The sequence below is a fragment of the Rhea pennata genome, chromosome 9 (assembly GCF_028389875.1).
Source record: "Rhea pennata isolate bPtePen1 chromosome 9, bPtePen1.pri, whole genome shotgun sequence".
NCBI classification, from domain to species: Eukaryota; Metazoa; Chordata; class Aves; order Rheiformes; family Rheidae; genus Rhea; species Rhea pennata.
Genome location: NC_084671.1, coordinates 20738514 through 20762710, shown reverse-complemented (window position 1 = coordinate 20762710; position 24197 = coordinate 20738514). Strand labels below are relative to the sequence as shown.

Below are 24197 nucleotides of genomic sequence, written 5' to 3'. Positions count from 1 at the left end.
CTTCGTATTGTTTCCTGAAAATGACCTTTAAATCATGATTAGCAAGCTGGATTTTAGTTGTCCAGCACACTGCAATGTTTCTGTATTTTATCATCAGGAATTATGCAATGCAAAAATAAAAGTACCTGCAAAAATATAGTTCTGATTCTATCTATATGACTTTGGATGATCCCAAAGTTTGCGTGAGGTACACAGTATTGCACATTGTTAGACAGCTGTGAAAAATCAGTCACATTGTTGATTTTTTCCTCGTTTGTTTGAAAACATAGCATGGACTAGGAAAACTCCACATACAAAAAGGTAAAATCTGGTTTTCATGATACAGAAGATCTTCTCTGCTGGTAAAGCAAAACTTGTAAGTAACATCTATTGACAATACAATTACAAAAGCATGGTAAGATAACCAATAATTTACTCTGGAAGATTTTGCACTCATTCTAGCTTCCTATGGACTGTGACATTTCCTCTTGATGACAATTTCCAGTGTGTAAAATGAAAGATTCTGCTGCCCATCTGTCAGAAACTGAGCAGTTTTGAAGTTAGACTAAAGTCAGCATTGGTTGTCAGATGACTCAGAGTATGCAGAGCTCAACTGCTAATTTTCAGAATTCTCTATTTGTCCCTATCAATGCACATTAATTTCAGCAACAAAAAATGGAATGTTTTGCCAGGCAGTGATATTAAATACTGCTCTGTTTCATATACCCATTTATACTGAACCACATTGCATTTATTTATTCATTATTGCTTTTGGCCTTTGTCTTCTGTATAATTTTGTCCAGCCTTCAAAAGTCTACTAAAAGCAATGACTGGAGAGAACATAAGCTTGCTTCTCTCATTGGGATCGCCCCAGTTTAGACTGCAGCACGGTGAGAAGACCCCTCGTATCCAAGCACTGGAGTGAGACCGGAAAACAAGACTGGCTTTAACTTGAAGCGGACAGTTCATTTATGCAATATCTGGCTTCAGATAATGAAAGGCACCTGCAAAAAAGCAAGAGAAGCTTTTTAAGTCATGCTGTGACAGTCTCACAGCATGGGGCCGTGCCAACTACAGGTTGACATTGTCATATTTAATACTGATATATCAAAGGAAAAGGACTAATATTTTTATTCCCAGGACAAGTTTGACAAAACTCTATGTATCTGGGATTATATACTATAATGATTCTTGAGTTGACCTCATTAAGAACATGTGTTTCTAATAGTGAAATGCCAGTGGTTATTTCATTTTGGACAATCCTTATGTTTTACCTAATGGCAATCAGGTTTCATGTCTCAACAATTAATAACATCAAGATGTTGTTGACATCACTTAAGAAAATAATTATGCAGCAGAAATCTTGCTTGAACAATCAGCTATCTCACCAGTGAGCTCAGCCCTATTTCAGAGAGGAGCAGTAGTCAGACATTAGGATCTACTCTCATAACTTTCTTGGTAGCAACCAGAAGACACAGACCATTGCTAAGCAGTTACACACTTGTACTTCACTGTGCAGACGTCCCAATACTCACTTTGTCCATACTGTCCGTACTGGTAGCCAGTGACAGGGTCCATGCTGTAGCCCGTGGTGCTGTAGGTTGGTGGGCAGTAGGATTGGGACGTGGGCAGGCTGTCCAAGCTCTTCATGTGCTCTAGCCGCTGGCTGCAGCTGGCTGACACAGTAGTGGTGGGCTCGAGTCCCCCAGTCAAAGGGGACAGGGCATAATCAGTTTGGGGCTGGTGAGGCACACCACCATGGTTAGTCAAGAGTCCCATTACCTAAAAATAAAAGGTATCGTAACAAAGTTAAAACACATGAAGATCTGTATTGCGTGCAGAGCCAAAAGCATACTGAAGCCTATCATTTAAATTCCAAAGACAGGCAGACTTGCTATTCAACCTATGCTTTCAGTACCAAATCCAGAGAGGGATAAAAAGTGGTATAATTCACCAATAAATAGTAAGTAAATAAATAGACGGCTAACAATCCAGAAAAAGTGATACACAAAGGTGGCAAAATAAGGAATGGGGCAAATAAGCAAAAAAAATAAAATATTTTATGATTTTAGACTGGTAATCAGGTGTCCCAACTGGAATTTCCACAGGCGTTTATTCCTCAAGGATTTGGTTATAAGAGACCAAAAAACAGGTAATGATTCTTTAGACCATGCAGTTGTGCATGGTCTACAAACACAGGAAAGCTGTGAAAAAGCTCAGGAAAATATTTGTTTTGAGATCAGTAATTACTAAAATTAAATGAATTTGAAGTGGATCACAGCAACATGATCAATGTGAGTAACAACGAATCCCAGCACCCAGGAGAACAGGAATATGCCAAAAAGGGGCAGAACAGATAAAACTCATGCTGCCACTGTATGTGCTGTGTGCTGGTCTGTAAAGAAATAAAAGGGGAAAGTGCTGGTTGATGCAAGAGCCGCGATACCAGATACAACAGAAATAATCTAGCTTTCCAAGCTGGCTTCAAGTTGACCCTAACTCCCTTAAAAAGCTGCTCATACATATGCAGTTATGAAAGCAACAGAAGAATCAAGACTAGTTGAAAAGAAATTAATGGAAAAAAACATCCTTGTCTCTAAAAGCTCAGCCCTCTAGGCATAATTTCCAAAATAAGAGCAAGGAGAGAGACTTTAAAAGCACCTGTGCTTTTGAGCAATAGGCAGGGATGCTATTGTGATAAATCACTGACTCTCAAAACCTCCTCATGCTAGAGACTGATGTATTCCCTTCCCAGCACACCTCTGTAGCGCATTTTAAAGATAAGTACTATCAAGAGAAGAGCTTTCTTCTGTTGGAATAAGGCGCATTTCAATGCCTGAAAAAAATGACCTGCAGGTTGTAACTGAAAGATAGCATACAGCTTCCACCTAAACAGTATATTCTGATAGTTTACAAGTTGTGTTATGCAATCATAGAATGGTTGAGGCTGGAAGGGACCATCTAGTCCAAAAACATCTTTCCTCCAAATCATATCTCCTCCAAAAAGGCATTACAAACAATATGCTTTTTGGTAATTTATTTTACTGCACTTCTTACTGTAACCTACAAAGAACTATTAAAATAGCAGTCTATTTTGTAAAGAATAAATCTGTGCTCAGACAAACATGTCTGGTTAAAGTTCTGATATTTCTTCTTAAATTGCATTCATCTTCCACTGCAAAATAAGAGGGATTATTGCTGTAGGGAGCTCATGATCCTGGCTCTGCCAGCACTGAGTTTTGTTTGTTTTTTTAACTAAATCAAACAAACCCCAGGGACTATGATTTAAGTAGAAAGGAAGATGGCACCCAGGTCTTGCATGTCTGATAATGAAACAAGCAAGAGGCATAAAGCAGAGTATTTCAGAGAAGTGACACCCAGATGTCTACATCAAGACAAGAACACAAAACATCTCTGCACCCAAGACATCCCACGGAAGGGGGGGGGGGTGTTCAAATTACTATTTATAGCAATAGAATTTTCACTTGTTTCAGTAAGCTAAAATTTACACTTCCAGCTGAAGATATTTAAGTGTTTCGCAAACGAAAGTATTCATGCAAAAGGAGAAGCTTGAAAATATGACCAAGACTTCATTTAGATACTGAAATCTTATCCCTTTGAAATTAAAAACTCAAATGAAGGATTCAAATTCAGGTTAAAATAAGTCTTCTACTAAATTCAGATTATTTTTTCAATGCACAAAGCCTATTTAAAGAATTTGAGGTTAATAAAAAGCTATTAAAAATTCTTTGGAATTGACACAGACAAAAATCATGTTAGCACAGCAACTTGCACACTATCATGTCTGCCAAACACCTAAAAACTGAAATAACTGGTGTCTCAGAATTTTTTCCTCTAAATTGGATCCTAAAAAAATATTAAAATTTCTGAACTACTCTAATAAGTTTTTCCACTTTAGGAACTACAAATATATTTTTTGTCCTTTTGGAAAGTTATCTACTCCTAAAAATCTAGCATGCTTGAAGACCTGACTCTGCATCAGCAAGACACAATATTGGCTGTATTAGAATCAGTGTTCATTTCACACTGAATTAATCTTCATCCTTTTAGATTAACACTAATGGACTTAAAAGAATAAAAAAGACCTACACAAAGAAAACCCATACCTTAAGTTAACGTTTACATTGAAAATTGCTACCTTGGAAAATATTTACATTGGCACAAGTATCACTGTTTTGACTGTGTTTTAAAACACACAGGGTTTTATCAGAAAACTGAAATAAATGCACAGCCCTTTCCATTCCAGTGTAGCACATATGAGATTCTGGTATTTATGGGACTTGGTATTTATGGATCTTGTTCTGTTCAAAGTTCAAGAGCAGAGAGGACAAGCTGGGCTTGTTTCACTCTCACCACTGCATTCAAGTCTTGGGGGCAGTCTTCTCTGCAGGACAATTCTCAGAGGTTTTTGTTTTTTCTTAGTTTTTTGTTTTTTTAAAAAAAATGTTTGCATAGCTAAGCAAATAAGATATTTTACCAGGTACTACCTGAAAAAATATATATATTACCTACTTAGAGTAACTAAACTCTTTTCTGTTTAATGACTTCAATAGAGTAGAGCCCAAGACATCATCATTTGAACTTTGACAGTAAAGATGCGAGCTCAAAAATTTTGGAATTGATTCAGCAGTTTAAGTTATTTTAAAGTTGGAGATTAGCCTTCAAATTTAAACTTGGATCCAGACGCTGCCTCAAAACCACCCAAATTTTAGTAGCATCTATATCTAATGTTTTAGATGAGGCCAGTTTCCAGGAGATTTATCTTCTCTAACAAACTAAAATTAGCATTTGATGAGTTTTAATTTAAAAATTTTAAATTAACCACATACTCTTTAGGCATCTTTTTATTAAGTGCATATGCATCGAATAACTCAAGACACTTTTAAGCATAACAGACACAGTATTCTGAGGCAGAGAAAACTAAAGTCTGAACAGTAACCATCTTCTCAGAAATATCTCCTCCAGAGGCCTTAGGAATCATCCTGCAGTTGATTAGTATCTAAATAATTAGATTTTTGGTCATGTCTGTTTTGAAAGCTATAAGGGAAGTAGCCTCAAGGCAGAAGTCTTTCGTATGGTATGTGCCATGACCTTATCACCCATACAAGGAGTTACCGGAAGGGCATAGCTGACTTTCACCTAATCAATTAATGGGACAATTCTGCAAGATGCACAGCACCCTCAGCTTAGCAGTATACAGGAGATGTATGAAAATCTGAATCTTGCAGGTCAGATCTTCTGCTGGGATGAAGCAATATAGTTCTAAATAAACATATCTAATTTATAATAATTAAGGAGGAAAAGGAGGAAAAGAAATCTAATCAGCCCATATACCATCTAGGTATAATGTTCTTCACCTTGGATTAGCTTGGAAAAGCTGAGATGACAGTCGTCATCTCCCATTAATCTGCATCCCAAAGGCAGCAGCAAGAATAAAACACAACACACAAGGGTTGATCTAACATCTAGACCCAAATGCTGCTGTAACTACTCAGAAGAACTCCTATAAATGCCAAAGATCAGGTTGTAAGGTTTTTGGTTACATGATATGTTTTGTTCTCAATTTAAAATAAAAACCACCCAGAAATGTTGATGTGTAGCCTTTGAGCTTATATAACAGACAGCATATAAAAATGATAAAATAAATAGAAAACAAAGCTGCATTTAGGAACAAACAGAATGAACACAGTGAACTTGAACCACCGAACTCTACAGAAACCCTTTTGGAGAGCACTTCCCAAACAATCCCAAGTGTTCATTAGGATAAATCCCTAGCTGGTGGGATCAGCACAACATCACTAGATAAGGATATGATCCAAAAAGAGGAAGAGATATTGAATGATGAAAGCTTTCAAAATGTGTAAGCAACATCTGGTCCATTATCAGCTATTATAAAAAAATACTTCTACTATCAACAAAATAAAGGCTATTAAACTGAGAAAAAGCTTATTCCACTTAAATGAAACATTATGCCTGTTAATGTGGTTGGTATTTTAGGATGTAGGACCTACCATAGGCACAATAAAATTCTCATATGTTTTAATTCATTTACGCATGCCTGCATTTAATATGCTTTGTGACCATGTCTGCAATTAATATGATTTATGAGAAAAGAACATGTGCAATATTTTGGGGGTACAGTGTTACATTTCCCCCCCCTCCTGTGAATGAAAGATTTAATGAAACAGCTCAAGGAAAATTGTTGGCAGTTAACGTATTAAGTTGAACTGACAGAATCATGAGTAAACTTTAGTGGAGTTAATGATATCCTCTTATCTGACCCTGACACATTTGCAGCATGTAATTTACAGAAGCTCTGTCCAGGGAATCCTGACAAATGCTCCTAACGATGTCAGGGCAATGTTCCATTCTAATGGGAAGCAGATGTGGGTCAGATACCCTCATTCATCACTAACACTGAAAATTTCAACCTCCTTCTAAGATGAATGGCATTACCTGCTGTTAACTCTTTTCACTGTAGAAAAAATCAGAAGCAAATATTGTATGAAAAAAGAGCACTTGAAAAGGCTAGTTTTATTAGAGTGAGAGTTTCTAGAAGGTTAATTACAATTAGTTAACTAAATGGATTTGTACCTACAGAATCCTAGAATGATGTTGCTGGTTCATTTTATATAGATGAACATTCCTGCTATAATAACGAAAACAGCCAAAAAGAAAAAAAAGAATTTTTGTGCCAAATGGCAAGCACTGGGAACCAAATCCTCCCTTAATGTAAATGGGAGCAAATACACAGACTTTGAACATCTGATGATCTGACCTTCCACATACTCAAATCAGATGAGACCTCATACTGATTTCACACCACTAGACATCAGTAGTAGCAGCACTGAAATCAGAGAGGGTGCACTGGTGTACTTCTAGGATAATTATCAAGATGTTTGATCCTTCAATAATTATACTTGCATCTGCAGGAGATTACTCATGTTCGTGACATTGTGACAATCTGTTAATAAATTAGTGTCTTTCCAGGTGCTAGATCCTGGAGCTGCAGGACTAGGTAATGTTATCAAAGTAATCCAGAGAGAAAGTAAATCTCTAGCTCCTGGTTGGATGGAAAAACTTACAAAAAATGGCAAGATAACTGAAAAGGCAAAATAGAAAACCCAAAGATGAACATATATTCAGAACACATAGATATAGCTATCTGAAAACAACTCAAAACTTTTTCAGGCTGTCACAGGACCTGTGAGTACTGGCAAGCAAGTTTAAATACTTAAACATGGCAATATTACTTACAGCAGCTCACAATGAACCTAAATTTGTGGTTAGATTGCTCTTCCCAAATGAACGTCTCCTCCCATCTCCTGCTCAATGCAGGACACAAGAGGAAGATTGACAGCAAAACACATCTTTAGCTGCACAGTGCTGCTCCTGCACACCTGCCATTCATAACTGGAGTGCATTTTTTTTTTGTTGTTGTTGTGCTTTAATAGAAAACAAAACTATGCATTTTTTAGATTCAGACATACTCCCGCAATTTTTGCTGGCAAAAGGCTTGAGGATGTGATATGCAAAGCTTTTACAGGACTCCCCACACTGAATTCAGGCTATGTTTCACATACCCAATAGAGATAGGATGAGATTTAATTCAGAACAGAAATGTTTGGTTCTATAATAGCTATTGAGTGATCTACATCTTCATGGCTGGATTTACCAAAACTAGGTAGCTGCACAATCCTAACCCTTTGGTTAAAAGCAATAAGATGTCTATAAACCTGGAGGTGCAGGGAGAGGAAGATGACGGACAATCATTGTTGGAGTAATCCAACCAGTTAGGAAGGGTTTAGTCATGAAGTTTCCATTAATATATATGCCAGGGCCTCTAATGTTAGGCTTATTAGCTCTGGGTACAAACAGAAGTATATATTGTTATTTTAAGCAGGGTAAGCCCCTCTGTATTCTGACTCAACATTCAGTGTCTCTCTTATAAGACCATTAATTATTATCAGCATCTTGACAAAGATCAAGAAAAAAAATAAAAGTTTTCTAGAGAAATAGCAAATTCTGAAAGAAGTTGAGCCCTGTGCATTTGAACTCTATTTCAAGAGAATAGAGAGCGACACACTGCTTTCTAGAATGACTTTGCTAAGAATGAAGTTTTGCTCTTTCAGATATCACTGCAATATATGCTTTTCACTGAATCATGTTGTGGTATTTTTAGTATCTTCCTTTGGAAAACTAAAACAGAGCATAATTAATGACTCAAGTGAGCCATCTGTGACTACACATGACAAAGGCCTCATTCATGTATCCATCCTTAATTAAATAAATATGCAAGTATTTAGATTGCTGTTGATATTTCCTTTTTGTAAATTCATTAAAGAATTAGAATTCACCAATGCATTCCAGTCACAATTCTGACCACTATGATGGTCAGATTCATATTTTTGCCCAGCAAGTGGCTCAAATTGAGCTTCTATATGTAGCAGAAGCAAAAAATTATTTTAAGTGACACAGCAAGGTATGGTACTGAGTACATGCTAAATAATACAAATTATTGTACGGGAAGATAAGTCAGTTTTGTGGGAATTTTTGAAAATTTCAATATCGCAGAGTATAAGCAGACCAGTTTTTTGTGTCTTGTGATATCTACTGAATTTTTAAAGTTATATATGAAATCACCCCAGATTAAAAACAAACAAACAAAAACAAACAAACAAAAAACACCATAAACCAGGAATGATACTTTATAGTGAAAGTTTTTCTTAACTTCTCAGATAAATAAAACTAAATCAGAAAAGTTAGAAGGTATTGAGAATATGGGGAAGGGGAAAATCAGGTTTTGATTTTAGAAGCAAAATTTTCACCTGAAAAAAGGTTTTGTCATAGATAGGCAAGGCTATATCTGGCATACAGAAACAAAGACTGCTACAAAATATGAAAGTTTAAGAGAAGGAAAGGCTTCTGGATAAATTATATCTTCTTATAATGCCTAAATAAAGTGCCTTCAAAGAGACAAAAATTCATACATTCAGCTGTGAGTTTGTATACAACTGAAGGCTGTCATGACAAAAAAGGGTAGAAGTCAAGATATTGATATAGTTTGATATTTATGGTATCATTTTATTGTTACATTTTTATATTTAAGATGTATATTTTTTCATTGTATTCCTAAATATTTTTTCTTATGAAATTACAGTATGACTGGCTTAAGTTTCCAGAAGTGTCCAAAACTGCTACACCTTTGTGTAGGGTTTGTTAGCCATCAGACATGGTTTTTTGAAGGTAGCACAATGTACCTTCTGGTGAAGGGAGGGAGAGGGAGAAATACGCCTAGCAAAAGAAGTTAGGAGGAACATCCAAAGCATAAGGTCACTATTTTGTTGTTTTTCAATAAATATCATTACTGTTGCAAAATAATGATTATGAGAGTACTGAAACTTGTATTTGTACCACAATCAAGAAATAGAAAGAACAGAAAATCCCATTCTTTTTTCCTTTAAAAAGAAACTCATGCTCAGGCAAATCATATCATGTGAATTAACTTCATTCCTCACGGAGAAATCCATGACCTCTGTCTCATGTTCCTGGGTTATTAAGTGAACAACTCTCAAAGCCAAGATCATCATGACAAAGATCATGAGTTTCTGATTGGTGTGGGGCTTGGATCCAAATGATTTTTTTTCTATGGACAATTGGACACTAAGTAGAATGTAGAGGAAAAAATAAGGAATTAATAGTTGCTTTTGTTTTCCTCCTGTGAATTAATGGTGAAATGCAAGCTTTTTAGCCACCAGTTCCTATGTTTCCCTTAAAACCCAAGTTAACAAGACAGTATGAACCTATCTCTCAACCGATTCGACAGCTGTCATGAGATCCATACGTCAGGTTAATGAAAACCAAGTGCTCTCAAAGACTTGAGAGGCCAATCACTTAAGATCTACCTCACAAAAAAACATTTACAGGATAATTCTTAAACTCCAGCAGTGAAATGTTTTGACAGTAGAAGAAAGAAACCTTGACACGGCTTACATTTTTACTACTGTTCACAGAAAAGTTTGGAATTTTATTTCTGATCAAGATTATTCCCGAGTTCCAGGTAATTGCAGGAGAATGGCAAAGTACACTAAAGGCTGCTATGCAGCCACTTAATGTTCAATCCACTTCCCATTTTGAAAATGCACCCTTTAAAGCTACTAGTTTGACTAGTTTATAGAGGAAGATAAAGAGGAAAAAGTAGAGTTCATAAGCTTTCTGTAGGGCAAGGGTGGGGGGGAATGACGTCCAGCTGGAGACGGATTACATACATTTGTTCTTCCTTCATTAAAAACTAACTTCAGTAAAAACTTAGTAATTACTACTTAACGCTGGGTGTCCCTTCGGGCAGCAGAGCAAGCAGAGTCTTGCTGCTGAGCCTGAACCCACGAGCAGGCTGAAACAGCGCTCTCCAAAGCCAGCAGCCTGCCTGACCCACACTGGAGGCGGCAAACCATGCTACTGGCCCATTAATAGAAAGCACATGACAAGGTCAAGGGATGCCCATGTACACCGGAAAACACTTCTCCTTATCTTAAATGAAGCAGTTCAAAATATTGAACTCCCATCTTAAAAACAAACAGCACTCTAGTAAGACCATACACCTGCAGCTGCAAGACAAATGTTTTGACAGTCGCTCTTCTGCTTTACATCCAAGGAAGCGGGGGTGATTGCTAATGCCACGATCACAAAGCAACACACCAATTCATCCTGTACACACACATGAACACATAGATGCTATTCCCTAATAAGTTTGAGTTAACAAATGGTTGTTAAAAGAAAATGCACTGAGCAACTGAAACCTAATTTGAAAAGGAAATACAATATTCCCATAAATGTATGCATGAAAGCCAAGAAGCTGCATAATAGGCATAGAAAACACAAAAATATGCAATTTACATATATTACACACTAATAATCTCTGTTCTGACATTATACTTAAAGAGCTCTGGCTGAGACAGACTGCTTGCAGTTTGGTTGCTTTTTCATAAAATACAAACAAGGACCCTCCTGGATATCAGTTCCCCAAGACATTAATCACTGTCTCATTCCTGCAAAAGTCGAGCTTTTGTAGGTCTGAAAGAGAGAGGTTCTCTCACCACAACCACTAATAACGACTAAACCAGATGAACATGGAGCATCATTAGTCATCTTGAGATCTGCAGATCTTGCATTGATGTTAGGAAGTGCTGAATGTTAACAAAGTGGCACTTCAGCAAGAGCACCACCATGTTATTTCCCAATAAACTACCAGCCCCACAGCACAGGCATGTTATAGAGCACTCCTCAGCTTCTCAAAGCTGACCAAGACCTGCAATCCTCTCTAACTTTTAAGTACATGACTAACACAATAAAAATAAAATTACAGCACTCCAGCCACTTCCACTTGTCCTCCGCTTCCCTTAAACAAGGTATTTGTCCATCATACCCAAGAACAAAGTTAGAAGGGAAACTGGAAAGAAAACAAACCCCAAGGGTCTCTGTGTCAGATCCTCATTTAGGGTAAACTGAACTCAAAGGAGAAACAGAGATTTAAGTCAAGTAAGAATATGATCCTTTGAATCTTCATGTTGGATTTGTTTTTTGTATGTTCTGAGGTTTATCAGAGGAAATTATTCAGGTGTCAGACCCTTCCCCTAACCCCCCAATTCACCACAAATTCAGCTTTATAAACAATATATCCAGAGTGCTTGTCTGCAAGAGGGACACTGATGGGTGGAAACATTATGTTAATTGTTCACACATCCAGATTTATTGTGGCTGAAAACCCACCAGCTAGTAAACCACCCTCTTTCCTCCTCATCTAAATTCCATGCACACATACAGCATCACAACATGTCCACTCAGCAGGAAAATTCCAATTTCTCTTTCTTCAGTAAAGCCCTCAACACAAAACTGGCTGTGGACTTTTTGGCTACATCTGCTTCACCCTCTCAATCAGCATCTAGACACCTATGGGCAAAGAGCCCGGAAGAAGCTTGACAAGAAGAACCTCTGGAGCACACTCCAAAGTTAACTAACATTTTACACACAGGAATGTAACATATAAGGAACCAACATATTAGGCTCTTGTTTCAGGTGTAAAACAACTGTTATTTTGCTATTTCACTGTTTGTTTCACAGAATTTACCTACCTGATGTTACATCACTCAAGAAAAAAGGATAGAAATGCTTAAATATATACGTGTGTATATACATATATGTATGTATGTATATACACACATACACACATACAAAGTTTAGGTATGCTGTTTTATACTAAGATCTTTAAATCAGTGTTCAGGCCCCCAGAATTGTTTTGGAGCAGCCACTGGTAACTCTGAATATTTGGCACTGGGGATTTTGTTTGTTTTTGTTGAGCAGTGGAAAGATCTTTATCAGCCTGTCAAGTTAACCATTCTGACGCCAAGATGCTGTTCCAGATCCGATCGCCTATAAGGACTCTGCCCATGTATGTTCAGTGATAGCAGATCGATCAGCCCCCATCTAACTCTGTTGGTAAAGGGGCAGAATGAGGCCAGGAGCTCAAAACATAGTGGTAGGAAAAGGTTATAAAATTCTAAGGAGAAAAAAAAAAAGAAAGAAAAAAAAAGGAAAGAATAGGAGTTTCTGAGCATGAGGACAGAGCTGAGTGTAAAGAAGCACAGTAACTGATTAAAGTAGTCTAATCTGCTCTGAGATCTCCTTTTGATTATATCAAACCTCAAATCAGCAAGACTTTGGGGGAAAACTTGGCCTCACTTTTTTGTCCCACTTTTGCCCAGACATCACAAGATTTCTTTACTGTTGCGCTCAACTTCTGTGTCACAGACAATAAAAGCTTTGTGAAAGGAGCGAAAAAAAAAATCACATTTTCCATAGCCAGAACCAACATACATTTTAAACTGACAGTAACAACTGACTTGAATTGATTAACTCTGAGCCCCAGAAAGATACTTATGTCCAAATTGTGGAAGCCTTGCACATTATGAATCCAATCATTTTTTTAAAATGAAGCAACTAATATAATGTCATGGCTTTTGTTGGAGATTGCATTTAGAAATCAGAATTCTTCAGAACAAAATCCATTCACGTCTTGTTGGAAGTATATCCGTTTGTTTTTCTGTTGGTATTTTTTTTTTCCTGAGGTTTCAAGCCATAAAGTTTTGTACCCCACTCTATGCTATAGGAATCTGTGAAACTTAATTACATTTACTGTTACAAAAAAGGGTTTATGAACTTTTGCCTTTGGGCAAAAATGTTTATTTCATTGCCTTTGTTATTCATTCTTTTCAACTCCAGTGCCTTTGAACTTTTCAGCTGCACAGAGTTATCACCGTTGCACAGGAACCAGGAACTGTACTCTCAAGATGCAAACCACAAGTTGAAGAAAACGAAGGAGGCAAAGATATATGAGTCGTTATTTTGGCCACCCTTTGTGCCATTAAAATCTCATTTTCTGCCTATTAGAATGCCCTCTCCTTACTCGGGCAGTGGTGATAGTCAGTGATTAGTGTGTAATTGAGTATAATTGTCTTTTCACTTTTCATTTGTGTCATTCTGAGCTTCTCTCTGTTTTTCTAACCACTGAGAGGAAAAAAGGGTAGAAAGATAAAGCTGTTAAAACTCTCACTCTCAGCCCTGAAGAGATTCCTGATTGTAATTATAGATTGCATCCTCTTTGTGACTTCCCAGAATTTGGTGGACATCTCTCTCCCAGCACCTGGAAAAAGCTCACACTAATAGAATAAACCATCATCTAAGTTTTGACTAATAATGTCAACTTCTGACAGATGTCAAATGTAGGAAAATTTAACCAACCTTTTGACACTTGATTATCAAGGCAATTTATTAACATGATCTCCTAAAAAGAGCTCATGCAAATTAGAAAAACAATTATGGCATGCATGCATTTATATATTGCCAAACAGTAATACTCCTGATTTACTTCTTTCTAACTCAGTGTACACTGTTCAGCTCTCAGAACTCTTGATAGAACTTGTCTGCAATTTTCCTGGAAAACCTCCACAAGATTATCTTCAAGAGTTATTTTATTCACAGGAAAACTACAAGATCAGAGTTCCCAAACTTTTCATACCTAGCCATGGAGGTTCAGGAAAATAGGAGTACATTACAAATGCCTGACAATTGAATGTAAACATGAAGCCTGCATGATTACATTATAAATCACTCAAAATTAAATATAAACTATAAGCCTTGATTCAGCTCATAGGAGCAAAAAAAATAAAAAAATAAAAGAAGGAAACCAGCAAACTGAAATCATGTGGCTTGTATAAAGAATACATTATGGTTTAAATTTGGCAATTCATTATACTGTGGCCTGAGGGAATAGACTCTTTGGTTCTGGTATACAGCAAATCCTCTGTCTGAAAACACAGGACTGACCTGAGGTGAAAGGCCATTGCCAATGGCAGGGTTCATGGGATTTGAGGGCCCGGACGGAGGCACAAAGCTGTCTGTATAGCTGGAAAAGCCGTGCCGGCTGCTGGGCAGGCAGTAGGCAGAGCCGCTCTCCGGGTTCGAGGGGAGGCTGCTTTGGTGCACGGTGCTCGGAGGAAGCGGCTGAGGTCTATGGACTGTACCGCTCGGATCAGACACGGCTAGGAGCAAAAGAAACATGTTGATGTGTTTTCCTCTGTTTTTCTGGTATAATAAGTTCATTATGTGAGGTTCAACCCAATGTAATTCTATTAGGACTTGCATCTAACTATTGGTTAAACAGAAAGGTAAGTCTTTAATATTACTAGATATTTAACTAGGCCAGCTAACCTATGTAACAATTTTACCAGATCACTGCTATAAAATCTATTGTAAAAATCATAACAGACATATGCATTTTTCAAACAAGTCTTAGTAAGCATATACTGTTTAGAATCAATAAAGCAAAATTTAAAAAAGAAAAAAAAGAGGGGGGCAGAGAGGAGCTTTATCTCCTTAGTGCGCTGGAAACAGTCTCTTCCAGGTCACAGCACAGGAATTCTGCCATGTTTTATACTGAAAGCAGTAACGATCAGAAAAAGTCTCGGGCTTTGCAAGATTCCTTTAAAGACAGCATGGTCCACCGATAGTAAGGGTCCAAATCTGAAGGAGGGAGCAGGGACAGCATGGTAACTGTTTCTTTATAAAATCTCACCTGTAACAGTGGTTTTCTCCCCTCAGCCCCCCAGAAATCTAGTGCAACCAAGATTTAAAGCTCCATTCTTCCCCAAACCACAAAAGCCAACACCCCTTTGACACTGCTTTTGAGCACAAGATGCTCCTAAAGCAGACCAACACAGGAGCTCCTCAGTAGCACCATTTTGACCAAGTACCTGTTTGCTACCGTACCTTGTGGTATGGAGGTGGGCTGATAGGATGGCTCAGAGAGCTGGTAGGTTGGCAGCGTCGGCATGGCACTGGGTGGAAACCCTCCCGGGATCAGGTGGTTGAAAGCCATCAGCTGATTAGCTCCTGCTTGTTTCCTCCATCGAGCTCGGCGGTTACTAAACCAGACCTACAAATGTTTTAATTAGGTACATTTGATTTTCATACATTTCATACAGGTGCATTAGCAATAATGGCATCATATTTTAAACATATTCAGTGTCTGAGAAAGAGACATATGCAATCCATACTGGGCAAGTCCACCATCAGCTCAGAGCTCCTAGGAGTCCTTGGCAGACTCTTCCATGGTTTAACAGACAAAATACAGGAACCCCCAAATCCTACTCTCCTCTCAAATACAACCTTGCCTGAGAAACAAGCTGATTAATACTTTCAGGCTTCAGTGCTTTTAATAGCTATCTGCAACTACCTTTACTGTGCCAAAACTAATGAAAAAAGGAAAGCATCTCTCTATTTCATCCATGTGCTGGCCAAAGCTCTTTGGTCTGGATTGTATTGTCTTCATGTTTAACTTGGTGACAACACAGTGGTATCCATTAATACGCACTGTTGGAAGGTACTCGTATTTAGGACATTATATGGCCCTAATTATAAACAGAACACTGAACTTCTGATTTGAAAAGTGCAAGCCCCTTGTACAAAAAAAGTAGTCTTCCCAGCAAGTTTTCATATATTCACATACATGCAAAGCATCTCTTAACAAACTTAACAGTAGAACAGAATTTCAGCACAGAACTATTTTGAAATCTGGTCTCAGGACAGGATATCAAGCAACTACGTTTTGGAGCAGCGAGACAGTTTAATTCCGAATTTTCCACCAACAAGCGATTTCTTTACACCATTCTCAGTTCGTGTTTCAAGTTTGCCCTGTCCTGGATGGCTCATATTGCCTCCACAGAAAGAGGAGGCAAGGCTTCACAAATAACACATGATCTGAGTTGCAGTCCATTGCAGGTTTACCCTATCACTAACACAGCAAATCTGAAGGGCAACCAGCCTCAGCTGGGTGCTAGGACCTGGTGTGCATCAGCACTGCCCTGCCCCTGATTTAGGGCAACTTCTAGATCACAGAGCTCAGGCTTTTACCATGATGCAGAAGAGTTGTTTGAGGCTACCCGTATGCTTTGTAAACAAGCTGGTGGATTTTTACTTATAATGCTACACCATGAAGCAACTGCCAGAACCATGGATACTACCAATTAGATAAGATCTCATCTTACTGTTAGCATCTTGCAAGCTATGCCCACAGAGCCTCGACAGGCTAGCGTGAAAGCCTACGCGTGTTGGCTACCAAGCCACATGTGGACAAGTGTGGCCACTTGTGAAAGCAAGGGTTTGGTCTCTGATCTGCCACCCTTGCAGCAAGCAGCCCACACTGGCTTACAAATCAGTGACTCAGACAACAGAGACGGAGTTTCTAGGTGTAGCATCACTTGCAGCAAGCAAGCGGAAGGAACAGCATTACAACCCATGCATGGCCCTTACCTAAGGGATGTACCCGCATTTTGGACTATGCTCTCAGCTTCTCCTACTGCTTGCTGTGATGACCTGTGTCATCACCTGCCTGAGATGTGAGCAATAGCTGAGGACAGGTCTAGATTCAGCAATTATTTTTCCCCACTGTCTCATCCTCAGGATATCTATATCCTGCTCACCTCTGCTTGCCCTTTGCTACCTTCACCAACACTTCAGCCTATGGATTTCTCATTTACTCCCCACAGGCCCCTTCCACCTGCTCAGCCCAAAGCACCCACTGCAGGCTTATGCTGCAGCAGCAGTGTCTTTTGAAGATGACCAAAGAGAAAGGGGCAAGACCCTCGGAAGGGGAGAAAGGGCTTGTTAATGAGCCAAAGAAGCATTTAGGGCTTAGGAATGATAACAGAGGTCAGAGAGGGAGCAGAGAATAACATTTGCATGTTGTAATTAGCCTACTGAGGTCATTAACTGTTGCTTTTTCACGATGGTTTCCCTTCTTCAGATTTATCTGGTGATCTTAAAATGCTTCAGGAACACTACCTGCACTGGACTATTTATCACTGCCTTAGTGAGTGGATTTTACAGAGGAAAATGAGGTAATGAGATTTTGCTTCCTCCACAGACTTCTCTTCCAGATTTCTGTTAAAATGAGCCAGATCCTAAACTTTATTCAGCAGCACTGAGTGATCTGCATTAATGTCAAATTTATGCTTTACATTTTTTACAGATAATACATTTTGCTTACACATGGCTCATTTCATAGATTAGTATTTTTCCAGAACTATAGATATGCACGAAACATCACCAAAAGAAATGCACTCAGGGCAGCAGCAAGTTCCCAGTGCAACATAGCCCTGCAAATGGATTTATTTACACAGAGCTCTGTGGCCACCTGGGGCCCCATTAAATCAAATGGGACCCTGCAGGGGTGCCGGGACCCGTCTGGTCTTGCAGCAACACAGCTGGTTGATTGGGACACTAAACTGGGGTTGTTTGAGTGGGGTGAGCGAAGCAGCAGCCCTGGGACACTAGCTGCAGACCCGCATGGCACCAGCTCGCCTGGAGACTTACACAGGCACCCAAGCTTGCCACTGCCTTTCTGTCCCCACAGGGGCCTGATCCATGTATCTCACGTTTTTCCTCTGATTTTAATGGGCTTTGGATCTGCATTGACAAAAACTTTAAAAGGATTTATCATATACATAACCATAGTGGTGACCCCAACTCCCACCATCACATTTTACAAATGAACGTGCTGAAGTTCTGAATCTCCAGTTCCGGATATTTTAATATCACGGTTTTTACTGCCCATCACGGCCTTGCACTTCTTACACAGCGACCTGTGCTTAGGATGAGATGGATCCAATCTAGATCCATAAAGGCTAGAGATTTGGTTTGCAACACTGTGTAAGCTCGCATTTTATTCCAGGTAACTGCTGATTTCTGTGGGTGTTTCATGTGATGGAATGCAAGGAGAAAAAGGAATAAAATAAAATGGGATAGTTAAAAAGTTCCAAGTAACTTCTCCTGAATTTCCAGAACCTAACTCAAACCTATACATTTTATTCAAAGTTCATATGCTCCATACATTTCTAAGTTAACAGAAATATTTTTTAAAAAAAATACAGTTTTTCCCTTAGACTATGTTCAGCTACCTCAACCTGTTCTGAGCAACTCAAAAAAAAAAAAAATACACATCATGAAGGATTCACATGCATTATTACCAATTAAAAAAAAAAAGTTAGGAATAACTTTGCCAACATGAAGCCAAGATATTATAAACCTAATCACCACAAAAACTTAAGTATATGCTTAGAAATACCTTGTAAACAGCTTGGGAAGTGTTTTCTTTTGTTTGTTCACTGCCAGCACAGTTTAAATACAATATCCTCTTATAGTCAAGCTAAGCATTAAACTTTAGGTTTCAACTTCCATCAGAATGAAATACGCTAATATTATGAAAAGCCTTTTTTAATATAGCAGGTTATCCATAGTATATTTCCTTTCTTCTACAACCTTACTTCTGAGAGCAAGCTAACTGTCACCTAAAGGCACAGATGCTCAGAGTAGAACGCTAACCATCGCTAAAAATCACAAACATCACACAGAGACCACAACCTGCTACCCTGTATTTAGAGTAACAGAAAACTCACTCTAAACTATGCATGTCCCACTTCATGTCCCACTTCATCATTTATTTTGTGCGCTGCCTTCACCACTAACAACATGGCTCTCAGGGAAGGCAGACCTGCCCTGGATGGTACTTATCTTGTCAAGAGAGAATGAATTAGATTACTTCATAGGTTTCTTCCAGCTCTGTTTTCTAATATTTAAATCTTTCTTTTTATTATCATTTTTCTTTTAAGTAGTTTGCAACTGACCATGCTAACATCTTATTTTGCTGATCTCAGTGGGGTATTCTTTAAAAGATGTATTTATTCACTTGGGAACACAGTGGTCTAACTAGCCTTGACATTTCAACAGCCCGATCATAAACAGAGTGTGTTCTATGCACTTTTAAGGGAGAAAGATCTCTGAACCAACAGGGTGAAACATTTGAGATGTGAATTCTGCAGGAAACCAGAGGATATTTTGTGTTAAATACAGTCCTGACCATTGCAAGCATGAGTGCCAAAAACATACAAAGTCAAAGGACTGATGCATTGTTAATGACGCTTCTTGTTCTAGCCAGATTTTTTTTTTTCCTGTTGCCTCGTGATATTTTTCATGGTAACTGTCCCCTCTGCCCTCAACTCTCTGTTCCTCCACAACTTGCAAAATTTGCACATCCAAGATTGCATCTGACCCCCTGGAAGCAGCCTCTATTGGACACAGCAGATGAGGACTTTGAAGGTGCCCCAGAAGCAAGGTTTACCATGTGTCCATAGGGGGGAGGGGGAACACACCATGGGCAGGACAGTTTCCTCCAGCATCCCCCAGCTGTGCCACTACCTCGACCCAGGGCAGCCTGCCCCGAGCGCTCACATGCAGGCAGGAAGCCTTCTCATGAGGCTGCCGGGACTGGTGCGTCTTATGATGACAGGAAGTCATACTGGTTGTGATAGTTATCAACGCAATGGAAACCAGAACATTTAAACTTTAAAAAATTATATGTATATATATATATATATATATTTTCCCCAAACTAAGCATCACCAAAGGCAAGAGGCCAACTCCCATTGCAATTCAACTCAGCATTCTCAACTCCTATAGTTTCCTTTGAAAAGGCTTTAAATCAGCTCTGCACAATCACTTCTAAAACACTGCAGCTGAGTACTCCTGCAAAATGTTAAGTAATATGTTGAAGTATGTGTTTATAAATGAAAGTGCTACTCATTTGAGCAGGGACCAGAAGAAGAGAATCCAAATAACACCTTTTTCCCCCATTATGTTTAAAGCATCTTCTTGAGCCTGCCTATGTTTGTAGTTGGCTAATTTACCCATAAGAATACCTCCTTCATCCTGGCGGGGGGGGGGGGGGGGGGGTGGAGAGAGAAAAGAAAAGAAAGAAAAAAAAACACAGTTACCAGGTTATCTACTAAAAGAAAGAAAATGCTGTGTGCGTTTTTAATCCTATGTATGATGCAAGAGGGACGGCCTCAAAAAGGGGAACCATAAATTCTCTATAAACCACATCAGGAACGACTATAAAGATCGCTGAAAAGTCTTCAGTGTTTCTGAATCTGTCCCACATTCCTTCATCCCATCTCCCACGAGAACTGTGCAGTTTGGAGTAGAAGCTCAAACCATTTCAGAGGAAGTGAGCAGAAATAAACACTTTTTTGCATGGGTCCTCCTTGCCCCATGATTTCCCAGTGAATGCTTACCACTGGGCCCTGTTTGCTACTGAGAAGAGACTTAGAGATTGGACTAAGAGTTTTCAGACCTCACTAGCAGCTAAAAAGTTGTCATTTCTTCTCTCATTTCTTCCCTCTATCTTCTATTGCAGACAATCCCTTCCCCTCGATACACCAGAAGGGAACAAGGTGGGGAGTTGGGGAAGATACCCAAGTCCAGCACACAGGAAGAGATTTTTTAGTTTCTCCTCTAAGTGCACAAATTTCTGAGCTTAGACTTTGCATTGAGCTGATTGACTTAGTCTACCTACATGCAAAAAGCTTATTACTTGCTCAGTTATTGAAAAGGTTTACAAACTTACTGCAAGTTTGACATGGGAACATTCAACTCCATCCTAGCAGTTTCAAGAGAGAAATTTGCCTGAATTTTCAGACACACACTTTTCTTTTGGACTTTTTCAAGCAAGACAACATAAATGTAGAATTTGGCTGAGAAGAGCCCTTTCAGTACAGGGGGTACTCATGTTTTTGAGCTCTTTTCATCTTTCCTCTGCTTGCTCACTGTTATTCACACACTAAAACAGTCCCTTCAACACACAAAGAAATGGTTCTGACTGGCAAACCCAACAGCCAAATCAGGCTCCTGGACCTCCACCAGCCACAGAGCAAACCTGAACCCATCTTCCCTCGCCACACACAGGCTGGAGTCAATGGCTGCTCCTCCAGCTTGCCCTTGCAATAAGCCAAGCGTGCAGAACCTGCATAAACCTCCAGCTCGTTATTGAAAAATCCTTTGCCAAAAGATTGAATTCAACACCTCCCACCATCAATCTGAATCACGCTCTTGACTGCTGCCAAAGTTTGCCCAGTTCATCCAGGTCTAAAAATAAACCTGATGTGGGAATCATAAGGTAGCCAGAAGAGATGCTAACCACATCATTCCTTATGTGCTATTTGTTACAGAAACCCTAACCGCACATCTCTAAAGCTCAGAAAAAGCCTTTGATCTTTATCTACAGTGGAGAAAATTTCACTTCTGGAATTAGCCTTCGGATTGATTTGATAAAAATATGCCAGAGACCTTAAGGGCCTACACTGCAACTTAATGAAGCTTTTAATGAGTTTTTAAACTGGACTAGTGAGGCATTGCATTTTTCTGATTTTTACACACAATATGCAAAACCTTAACATCACATTTGCAGGGTTTGATATTTTTCTTTTTTAGAGTCATCCTAGGTCCTGGGGACTCTACTTATGTTTTCTAATTGCATCTGACAAATGTTCCACACCAAAGACCTTTCTCCTTCCTTTGCTGTTGGGAGGCTCCACCATGCACAAAACAGCTGGGGTGCCCTTGGAAGAGGCAGCAGACGACATTGCCTTGTTGTCTCTAAATGCCATCTAGACTAAAACATGGGGGAAGAGAGTGACAGCCCTTAAGCACAAAGGCACTGCAGGAAGAGTTGCAGGGAGCCTTAGAGCTCTTATTATACCCAGTGCTTAAGTACTTGTGATAATTATAGCTACCCGTCTTGTGATTCTTGCAATGTGGAGTTTGTTTCAACAACATTTCTTCCCTCAAAAGCCTTTCCTGTCCTTGGGATTAAGTGCACAAATAACATCTAGTAGTAGTAGACTACTACACAGTGTAGTGTCTGTTTTCAGTTGCTTGTAGCTTCCAAAAAATTTCCCTTAGGGGCTGAAATGTTTCAAGTTTGATCTCAGCCCAGGGTTGGCATTTTTCTCTCCCCCCCACCAACCAATTTAGAAACATGCATTTGGTCACTCTTCAACAGTGAGAAAGTGATAAAATAAATGCTTTGGAGGTGTAAGAACCTCCCTTTCATGAGGAAGTGAGGACCACTCCACAAAATAGAGGGGAAGGGGAAGCATGGAAGTGGTGGAGTAAGAATACAGAATTCAAGATGCAAGCACTACACATGCAGGGGTGAGAACAGCAAGGCTGATCTGGTTCTAGTCAAATAAACAACTTCCCAGTACCATAGAACAACTCAAAGAAATCGGTCCTTGAAGCTAACCCCATCAGGAAAAGCTCAGGAGAAGAAGATTTCAGGACTCATGCAGACTTGGGCTGCAAAATCAGCTCTTTCATACAACGCTTGAGCACCAGCTGGTTAAAGAGAGCTTTGTGTACACTTTCACGTAAGATTTGATATCTCTGCACTCTGTCACACTGTTACCAAAAAAAGGACAATGACTAAAAAGCTCAAATGCTACATCAGTATGGCTAGCCAGCCCCCTCTACCTCCAGTTTCTAAGGGCTATTTTCTTTTCACAAGTCTTCTTTTATTTCATGCCCATCATAGGTGGCTATTTTAAGGGGCTACAGAGAGGTGCTGAATGCTGATAAGGCAAATCCTGTATCCCTTAATCCGCTGCTAAATCACTTTGCCAGACTTCAAGGGTACCAGACAGATGGAGTACCCAAGGAAGCTAGCCACAGGCTGGCTTCCCACTTCAACCCCAGCTCATCTTTAATCCAGAAAGGTTTTGCTCTGGTATTTTAATCTTTGATTGACTGGTAACTTTCTTCCATGCTGGGTGAGGTAAAATATCCATATGTCAGAGGTACTGGGGAATTTGTGAGGCTGTAGATCATAGGAATGGTGTGAGACAAGGTGCATCCCAAGGGAACAGGGGAAGCCATAAGGAATGTAAGAAGTCACAGGGTTAAAGCCACATTAAGACAGCTGTTATGTTAATGAGCGCTCTGCTTTTCTTCTAGCTGTGGGTCATTGATTTAAAAAAACATGAACAAGGACTTCTTCATTCTATCATATTTCCCACTGAAGCTAAAGCAGCCTGAAAACATATATCCTAGATCCCGTTTGCCTTTCTAACGGATAGAACCTAAGGGTAGAAAGTTATCTTTATTATGCTTGTGCAAGGCTGAATCTGAGGGCATAATTTGGTCTTACCTGGTCCAGTGACCCTATGTATGAAGCTGTTTTGTAAGCTTTTCACTTAGCAAACACGTTAAGAACAGATTTATGTCCCACTTAGTTTGCCTTCCAGACAAAATTCATCCATACATTTGAGTGTCTTTCCTGGTCATAACAGGACACTTAAAAGAATTGTGGTGCGAAGTCTGCTGCAAAAACATTTAGCAGGTAAAACCATTTAGCAGGAAAGTCTGGATCCATCAGGACAGACACCCAATAGCACAGCGATGCTGCAATAGGTGTGCTTGCCTTAAAATGTCAGAGTAATACTTGGTATTGCTTGTCCCAGTTTGCAGTGTCTGGATGCCTCAGGTTGAGCTTCAGAGGGTTCAAAACATCAGAACAGTTTCACCAAATAAATTTGTACCCTTGGCTAGATCACAAGTTACCACTCATTTTGCATGTCACCTAACCATGGACCCTTGCAACACAGACTGCCTTAAACTGGGCTTTAAGCTTCCCCTCACCCCTAGATCACTCTTGGACAGTTAGTGATGGAGCACCCGAGCAGCAGAGCTGGCATGGATTCTGCCTGCAGTGTTAAACGTTACACTGCTTCAGTGCTCTGAAACAGGGAAAG

General features: G+C 39.3%; 1 protein-coding gene across 4 annotated transcripts in view; it reads right to left on the bottom strand.

Moving 5' to 3' along the window:
* Positions 1 to 807: 807 nt before the first annotated feature.
* Positions 808 to 24197, bottom strand: part of PAX3 (paired box 3) — a 72510-nt gene continuing 49120 nt past the window's right edge. For all 4 annotated transcript variants that reach the window (XM_062582466.1, XM_062582464.1, XM_062582465.1 and 1 more), the window contains 4 exons: positions 15325 to 15490; positions 14383 to 14597; positions 1515 to 1761; positions 808 to 983 (listed from right to left, as the gene is read on the bottom strand). In XM_062582466.1, the coding sequence (XP_062438450.1) occupies positions 949 to 983; positions 1515 to 1761; positions 14383 to 14597; positions 15325 to 15490 (663 nt within the window). In that variant the 3' untranslated portion in view covers positions 808 to 948. The remainder of the gene's footprint in view (positions 984 to 1514; positions 1762 to 14382; positions 14598 to 15324; positions 15491 to 24197) is intronic.